General features: G+C 36.7%; 1 protein-coding gene across 1 annotated transcript; it reads right to left on the reverse strand.

Annotated features, from left to right (window-relative positions):
• Nucleotides 1-1518: 1518 nt before the first annotated feature.
• LOC124552462 (heterogeneous nuclear ribonucleoprotein A1, A2/B1 homolog) lies at nt 1519-8730 on the reverse strand. Its single transcript, XM_047126737.1, has 7 exons — nt 5867-8730; nt 5347-5492; nt 4843-5174; nt 4511-4738; nt 3814-4068; nt 3523-3625; nt 1519-2517 (listed from the first exon to the last, which is right to left on the reverse strand). The coding sequence occupies exons 1-6, from the start codon at nt 5879-5881 to the stop codon at nt 3567-3569; spliced, it is 1035 nt and encodes a 344-aa protein (XP_046982693.1). The 5' UTR covers nt 5882-8730; the 3' UTR covers nt 1519-2517; nt 3523-3566.
• Between the last annotated feature and the right edge of the window lie 578 nt (nt 8731-9308).

Genomic DNA, 9308 nt, shown 5'->3' on the forward strand with positions numbered 1-9308 from the left:
TCTTTACGTACTACACGAATATGTAATAAAAAATGGGGGTTCTTAAAAAATGCAGTTGATATCCGCTTGACCTATGGCAGCGCCATCTAGCGGGCCGGGCATAGCGCCATCTGGTTTCCCCCTTCGAGCTAGACAAGTTTCATTCCTTGTAGTTTTTTCGTATGACACGTATTTCGTGAGATATTTGGCCCAGTCACGATCAGTGGACCACCCTGTAGATATATCCAGAATACTTAGGCATGCTCTATAATGATACAATCCACGAAGGAGTAGACTGTATTTGAGAATATTTTAGTTAGGCCTAGTCACTTTTGACTTTTAAATATTTAAAGGTGACAACTGTACTTACAAAGTTATATATAGGACTGGAAATTCTGTAAAAGTATCTACTAGTGTTTCATAAACAAGACTGGCAGCACTGATTGTTTTGTAAAGCCAAGAAGGTAAACTTAAACAAGGTATAACCAATTTACAAATATGAAACTGAATAATTCTGGTAAAAAGTGACTGTTCAATCAAGTAAAATTAATGACATCATTTTAATAAACTTTCTGGTTTTAGGTATCTGTATTTGCAAATGTCCTGTGTACTTTATTTACAAAAGATACACTGAGCCCAAATACCTTCAGGAGCATAACCATTTAAAAAGCTCTTCCTTTCATCTGCAGTCTTCCTTATTGTGTAACTCAACAATGCAGCAGTTATTACTGTACCTTGTCATCATGCTACTGTTTGAATCTACTGGCATTTAAATAATTCTGTAATTTTTTTATGTTTTAACTTCACAGAACTTCAGTTCCTAAGACACTATCACCATTTTGAGTAATAATTTATCATTACAAAGAATTGCTAGACAGAAATGTGTAATCACAACACATCCACTGTTGCAAGTTATAACAGCTGTTTTCAATGTTATACTGATGTTTACACTGATTGTAAAGAAGAGAATAATGACATGCTTAATGTCAAAATTAAGAACTCTGAAGAGACAGAATTGTAAAATCTAAGAACCAAGACTGACTGCAGAAAAAGAAATCAGAAGTAAAATGACACAGGTGTTAAGTGTTCTCTTAAATGAGAACGATCTATTGGTATATCCTGACATGGAAATCCAGATCCCAAACTGAAGAAACCAGAAGATACTGAAATATGGTACTATTGAATGGTGTTCCAAATTAAGTAGACTAAAGGACAGGTGAGTACAGAATTCTATAAACCATTACAAGAAGAAGCACCAAGTTAGTGGGATATAAGTTGCACGATCTAAGAATAGTTAATTAGGCACTGGGATGAGGAGCACAGAACAATGCTGGGGCATACTGAATTGAATTATTGCTGCAAATCTCAACACTTTTTGTAGCCACCTCACACTTTTAACGTAATGCACAAAGAGCTGCACGCATTCTACACAGATAACCCAAGTCTTACCTATGATGAATTGCTAATGAAAGTAATTCACATTTTGTCCACAAACTGAGGGAGTAGAAGGTAAGAAGTGAAAAATTAACAACAAAAACATGGTTTCAATTTCTTTTTTATTTTCACAACAAAATTTGGAATGATTCCTCTATACATAATTAACACTTACAAACTAAATTGTCAAATTCATATTAAAGCAAACCTCAATTAATTCTGAGTCACACAAATTGAACTTTAAATATTTAAACAGGTAGGATGAGTAGCTGTAGCTCACATGACAATCTTCAAAAGATCAAAATGTGAGGTAATTAGCAAGAACAGGAAAAGGGAAAAGGTGCACAAAAAAACAAAAACAAATCAATTAAATCAGGTAATTCACAACAAAATAATTGAATTATGTTGTCCTGGTTGAACTTATTCTACAAAGTTGCCCACCCAACATATCCAACCGCTTACAGGATCCTACAAAATAGCCTTCTGCAAAATACTCTGCAGAAAATCCCATAATATTTTGCATCCAGCTGCTGACTTGACATATTACAGAATTCAGCCTGTTACTTCTTACTCCTAATGCATATGTAAATAAAACCACCATGGTCATTATTTTACATTAACAGGGGGAATCTATAATCTCTAACTTATTCTGAAACAGTAAACTGAAAACAACTGTTACTATTGCTCTCTCTCTCTCTCTTGCTTTGGCTTATCAAAGAAACTACTACATTTACTTCAATCACCTAACTACACCAACAATCATTGGTCACTTAACGGAAATACGGTGGAAAGCAATTGCTTCTGAAATGTCTAACATGTATATATTTTGATGAATAGCATTAACTTTCTTGTACAAGGGAAAAAAGATACTTAAAATTACTATCACAGATAGGACTAGCTGTATAAATAAAACTGGCACGAAGTAACCTGAATTCTCCAATACTGGCTTTCAGCTAACTACGTAGAACTGCACTGAAGTCCTGTGAGTACACTGTCCCTGCTCTTTGATGGCCTGTCTGCCCGTTACTGCTAGCCTGAATGACTGTACACCCCAGTCTCTGTCTGTCTGTCTGTCTCTCTCTCTCTGCTAGCCCTATGCAGAACCTGAATAAATGCAAAAAGTGTTAGTTCAAAACTTATACTTAGAATTTAACAAACTGGGCACTAAACTAACCTATGCAACCTCAATATTCCACATAGAAATATCAACTAATTGAAGCAGATATCCGAATAATCAATAAGAAACCAAATAATAATATCTTGTGGTATTAACCATTCAATCTTCATTTCAGGCACCCAAACAAATTAACAACTACGGCAATCACCCAAACACTTGACTTCACAAGCACAAGCGAACACCTGACTACACTGAAACAGTTAATGACACACAAAATTATTCCATTAAAAAACAAATGTGGCTGTTCGACGTAAATATGTTCCATTAATTAAATAACTGTAACTAAGGCACTGAATTTAAGTGAAATTTGCAAACACTCAAAATTCAGTGGAACATACCTCATTGCACCTGCTCAATCTACAGCCACATTCAGTGATCATATTTTCCAATTTACTTTATTAAGACGCTCAAGATGGAAATGAGTGACCACGTCTTAGAAAGTGTCTGTACCCTGCTACTTGGACCAGATGTTTCATCACTTGGGAAACCTATGTTTACTGCAGACCACATCACAGATAATGAAGGCAGTCTCTATTTATCAAATATTTAATGGTTTGGTGGTGAAAGGGGAGTGCGGTGGAGGAAGTGAGATGAAGTCCAAAAACAGAACCTAGTGTTTTTAAAAAACTGGCTGCAACAGAATTACAAAGTATGGATTTTGTGTAATCTGCCACACTTGCTTAAATCAACAAAACCATCAAAAACACACTTACTGAAAAACACAAAAGCTGTGCAACAATTTTACAGGGAACGAGACCTAGAAACCACTACAATAACAAAGCAGGTACCTACAGGTAAGATGACATGGAACAGGGTGCAGAGTGATATGTCTAGAAACCTGTCTCCCACTGCCGAACACCTGTTTTTGTTCACAGTAACACCCATCCAAAGAACCAACATGTATCAGCATCTCCAAAACCCAACATACATACCTGATATGTACTCCTGTGTGCGTGTGTCAAATGCAGAATGGTAGTTAATAGCGTCTTGATCCACCACCATATCCACTACCACCGGAACCATATCCCCCTCCACCTAGAACACCAAGATGACATCTAGTTTTACTATGAAAATTGATTAATAAGAACAAAATGTTTATGCCGAACTAGTAACCAAATCGCACATGTCTAACGTTGGGCCACTATATTCAGAATAGTCTTGTAATTCAAATAAAACTAAAATCTTAGTGACACAGTCAAACTGAACCATCTGTTGATACTCACGGTAACGTTCACTGGAATATGGACCAGGTCTGCCACTGCCGCTACCACCACCCCCACCATAACCACCACCGCCCCCACCATAACCACCACCACCACCACCACCTCCCCTCATAGGACCACCTCCATAACCTTGCTGATAGCCACCACCAAATCTATCACCATCCCCCCAATTTCCACCACCACCCCCTCCACCATACCCACTGCCACTTCCCCAACTTCCACCACCTCCTCTGGGCTGGTCCCACATATCATCACCTGCAGACAAAGACGGAGCTCTATTACAGGCATCAAAAGATCAATCCAAGATTAACAAATTATGTAATATAACTTTTCTTACTCAATAATGCATCTTTGGTTGTTTAAGAAGAAAATTATTAAATATGGAGCAACTTAAACTAGACTTCTGACTACACATCATAAAGATTCCGAAGCAGAGCACAATCAAATTTAAATTTAATGGCATTTCAATTATGAGCAAGTCAGTGCAAAATTAGGGCAACTACATACTTGCAACCATAACATCTTTTTCAACATCTACTTTCACCGACTGCTTTATGCACTCTTGTATTATAAAATAAGGGTTCTATACAAACCTATTAATTAGTACATTAACATTATTATTCACATACAACAAATAAAAGCAGATTGTCTGCTGAACTGCAAAACAATGAATTTATAAACTAGTAAGATTACATACCTCCCCATCGTCCTCCACCACCGCCACCAAAGCCATCATCAGCCCAATCTCCATCTCTCCCTCCCCAACCTCCACCCATTCCACCTCCCATACCCCCGCTTCTGCCACCCAAACCACCTTTTCCACCACGACCCATTCCACCTGGACCTCCCATTGCAGCCATCTCTGCACGGCTCAATGCCTTTTTCACATCAATGTGTTTACCGCGGATCTGGTGATTTCGTGACACTGAAAAGTGAAACTTGTCTAAGATTACTGTTCATACATTACACAATACTGCAAGTAATTTATGGTACAGGGAAAAATCAACACAAAATCTTAAGACTACTTACAACATATTTTGTCAACTGGGTCGTAGTCATCAAATTCCACAAATGCAAACCCCCTTTTTTTACGTGTATCTTTATCAACAACAATAGCAACAGACGTAACAGATCCAAACGTAGAGAAATAATCTTTCAAGTCTTCTTCTTCCATTTCCTCTTTTATGCCTCCCACAAAAAGCTTCTTCACTGTCATGCCCGCCTCTGGTCTGCCAATTTCCGTACGGGGCACGGCGCGTTTAGGTTCAACCACTCGTCCGTCTACCTTGTGTGGCCTAGCCGCCTGTGCATCATCAACCATGTGCGCCCGAGAATATGTAATAAAGCCAAAACCTCTTGACCTGTAAATTTTCGAAGTTATAGAGTTTTTTGTCAATTACTGTACGCCCATTAAATAAATCTGTTACTACCAACTTGAAGCGTAGAACAGTTAAATCGTTTATAAGGACTTATTACTGTATTTGGACTCCCAAAGCAATTCGATACCAAAAGAAAATTTGTGCAGCGACATACCTCCTGGTCTGAGGATCTTTCATGACAACCACATCCACAATTTCCCCCCATTGTTCAAAATGTTTTTTCAACGAATCGTCGGTGGTTCTATAATCCAACCCACCGATGAATAATTTCCGAACATGTTCAGGTTCGCTTCTGTTGTCCTGCAAGTTAAATAAAAACCATAAGCACACTTCCAAAAAGAGGGCTACAATTACGTAAAAAATTAAACTTTAGATTATTATTTTGTTTTTCCGCAATAAAAAATCGTTATATATAACTTTCAAAGTTTCAGCAAAGCATTATGAGCAGAAATAAAAATTTAAGTTCGTTACATGCAATTGTGAAAGTTAATCGATAACAATTCCTTCTTTCGAGAAGCGTCTGAAGAACACAGCTGAAGGTTAAATGTTCGCGAACATGGGATAGAACAATTTGTGAACTTTTTTCTGCAACTACATTTCGACAATGACGCACTAACAAAAAATTGCAAATTTCGTTTTCCATTTGTAAATTATACAACAAACGCGGTACTCACCTCAGACTTCACCATCTTCCTGACCTCAACTCGCAACTAAACGACGAACATATCCAACATAAAATGGCTGCCGATGACTCCGGAACTAACACGTCTCTAGTCGTTTTAATATTTAACTCCACTAAAGTCTTCAGAATTAATTTTTCAATACAAACTGTGCAATGCAGTTAATTCGATTATATTTTGACAAGTACGATGTATACTTTAAACATGACTGAATAAATCTATCTTTCAAATATAAGACTTTGAACCGGATACGAACGTAGTAATATAATTTCACACATCAATTCAACGATTATGAATCACATGCCTGGTTTAAAAGTAACAATTTGTTAATTTTTTGCCGTTCCTTAAGACCCAAGAAAGTCCAGTGACAAATCAACTGCTATAATGTCTTATAGTGGCGAATGATGCTACCACGGACAAAACCAGAAAATTGACATACTGTTCAATGAAACAGCCATTTGCTGCAGCATAAACAGATTATCGGGGAAAAACACTCACCGGGTTGTCAATGCGCGATAACCGATGATAACCAACGTCGCTACATAATATATCCACAAAATCCTGGAATATCATTCAATTGCTCACTACACTGTTGTACAGGAATTTTTGGGTGTGTATTTACAGAACGCTTAAAGTTTTCGGCTTCAATAATAAATAATAGCACAAACATCGGTCTCGGTTATCGAGATGAATTTATCACCAATCTGCTCACAGAACGAACCCAGCATATAAGTCTTAGTACAGTTATATTTTGGAGTTTGGACGAAAGTGCCCGAAAAACAATGAAATGACAAATTTGATTTTTTAAAAAGTATTTTATTGCTCACAAAAAGGAAAATCACACTTAATTTCTGACTTTCTTTTAAATACTCGTTACTGAAACGACTTTGCTGGGTCTGCTAACAAAGACAGTTTCCAGGATGGTCTAGAATAAATAAATTTTTAAGAATTACATTAAAAAAATGAGGTAACCCAAATGTTTTCTACACAAACAGATAAGAGTAAACAACACAAAAATGCAATAAGGGCAAATGTATGTCGGAATACAGGAAATCAGTTCCATTCATTCGTCACAACTGTAAGACACAAATGAAGGGTATCTTTGTGGATCCTGCATAACTGTAAATCCTGAAAACACTTAACCGTAGAACACTAACTGACAATGATTTACTTAAATTATAATTAACCTGCTTTCAATTTTAACCTGACTTCTCTTTCTCCCTTTCAGTATAACTTGAAGCTGTGCAGACACTGTATCAGTTCAGAAGGTGTATGGGGAAGATTTGGGATTTACCACATTATCCTCTAACAATGTCCTGCAAGTGTGTTAGGAATCTTAAACAGATTTTGTTCTCTGCTGCCCTACAGAATACTAAACCATCAAATAATATCTTTATGAAACCAATTTTAGCTAACAATTATTTCACATTCAGAAACCAAACTTAGATGGAAATGTTCCCTCATATAGCTGTAACGACCACAAAGCTCAGCATAAGAATAGTGACAGGTATCTATACCTCTGAAATATAACTGGGCTCTTCTGTATCAGATCTTCAATAGTTAGAGTTAAAATAAACCTTTACTTCTGGAATATTACTTTTACACTCAGCAGTAAGGGACTGCAACTGACTGAGGTATGAAAATTGGAATAATTAACTGGCCTCAAAGATGGAAAGCCATCCCACCACCGTACAGTTGATTTAGTCATGCACTTCTCACTAGTCAGTAAGAAATGGCAACAGAGTTCACATCTATTCATTCAGCCTACAGGGTTCAAAAACAATTATAAACTCCAAGCATCTGGACCAACTATGCATCGTAGGTCAGAAGCCTGGAATATTTACATGTAAAAAAAAAATCTCAATTTGAAATAGGTAAGCCTTAGTTGGGAGACGAAATAAATACTGAAGTAGATAAAACTGATTTGGAGGCCACCATAGAAGTCAAAACATCTGTAATTCAATCCTAGAATTTGTTTGAGCTTTCATCACTCTGATATTGTTGTATGTAAAAATGCCATGTTCTGCATCCATTAAACCAATAATTGGATGTCTGAACAGTTAATCAAACAAAGGAGGTGGTACACACCATAGTTCATAGTACAACAGAAATATATTAAAATAAGTCTGTTTTGATGTATGCCTTACCTGTTTACCACTGGGAGGAGGCATGGAGAAATATCCATAAATTAAAAAGGAAAGAATTTGGACAATATATACAGTAAAAAACACATAATTTGCAGATTGTTTTTGTTTGCCACTGATGTCATTAAAGACAACACTTATGCACTTGAAATGATTGGAAAGTATCCTGGGAAACACATTACGAGATTTAAGGAACCCATGGAAGTCCTGGACAAGTGGTGACTCAGATTCCTTTCCCCGTAAAATGCACATTCCACCTCTCTGCGCTGTACATTGGTATTCATTTTAATAGGAAGGGAGGGCAGCGGCAATGAACTGACTGAATAATGAGGACCTGGATGTCAATGATCTTTGAACAATGGAGACAAACATGATACAGCTTACGTTTGTCTTTTAATGTTTCTGACCATGTTCAGAAACAATTTAGTAGCTGTGATACTGGGTCTGTCACCATCTGCAGTAAGTTCATTGCTATTCATTAATGATTCCCTTCTAGTAGCTATTGTGCGCAATATCCAATATTACTCTTCTCGCCAAGTGGAGTTACCTTAACTCTGAATTATTTCTCTCTTCTTTTACAATCCTCGCTCCTCTTACTAATGGACTGTTTGCAATGTCAATACAAAAAACAATTACACTCATACCAAATATTAAATGACTTACTTGAAGGAGAAACTACAGTTTTAATTTATTGTGTTGTGAATCTGTGCTGAGACCAATTTCTTTTTACACCTATAAGAATGGTTCATCACCAGCAAAACTTAGGTAATTATTTTGACACACAAGAGATTCAATGTGCTACTCTGTTTTGAGAACAGCTGTTATGCTGAGCAGTTCTGTTATTGGATTTTCCTATAGTTTGGAGTAACTCAAAGAATTAACAAAAAATCAGTTCATGTTCATATGTCTAATTTGGTACATGCTTATAAAACACAAAATTTACATAAAAACTGCAGCTGCTACCATTTAAAGTAACGACTGTTATTGTTTATAATGAAGAGAAAGCCTGTTGTATGAATAACACAGAATGAAACAGAACCACTAGCAAAGTACCTAAAAAATTATGAAGCAGCACTTGGCTTCAGTGATCTGATAGAAACCGGTGTTACCAAAATGGCAAGGCCACTGGCCGACAAGCACTTAAAATATGTCCTAAATCTCAAAGGGAATATGTAACGCGTTTTCTAGGCAAATAAAACTCCACTTCTCTCACGTATAACCTGAATATATAAGACCCATAGCAAATCAGACAAGCTGTTAATAACTTCTCTCATACATCACCTGAATGTATA

Source organism: Schistocerca americana, chromosome 10 (assembly GCF_021461395.2).
Source record: "Schistocerca americana isolate TAMUIC-IGC-003095 chromosome 10, iqSchAmer2.1, whole genome shotgun sequence".
Classification (NCBI taxonomy): Eukaryota; Metazoa; Arthropoda; class Insecta; order Orthoptera; family Acrididae; genus Schistocerca; species Schistocerca americana.

Coding starts and splice junctions, on each gene's coding strand:
- LOC124552462 (XM_047126737.1), bottom strand. Junction 5,175..5,346: donor AAAGATCCTCAGACCAGGAG/GTATGTCGCTGC, acceptor GAAAATTTACAG/GTCAAGAGGTTTTGGCTTTA. Junction 4,069..4,510: donor TGGTGGAGGACGATGGGGAG/GTATGTAATCTT, acceptor CTTTGTCTGCAG/GTGATGATATGTGGGACCAG.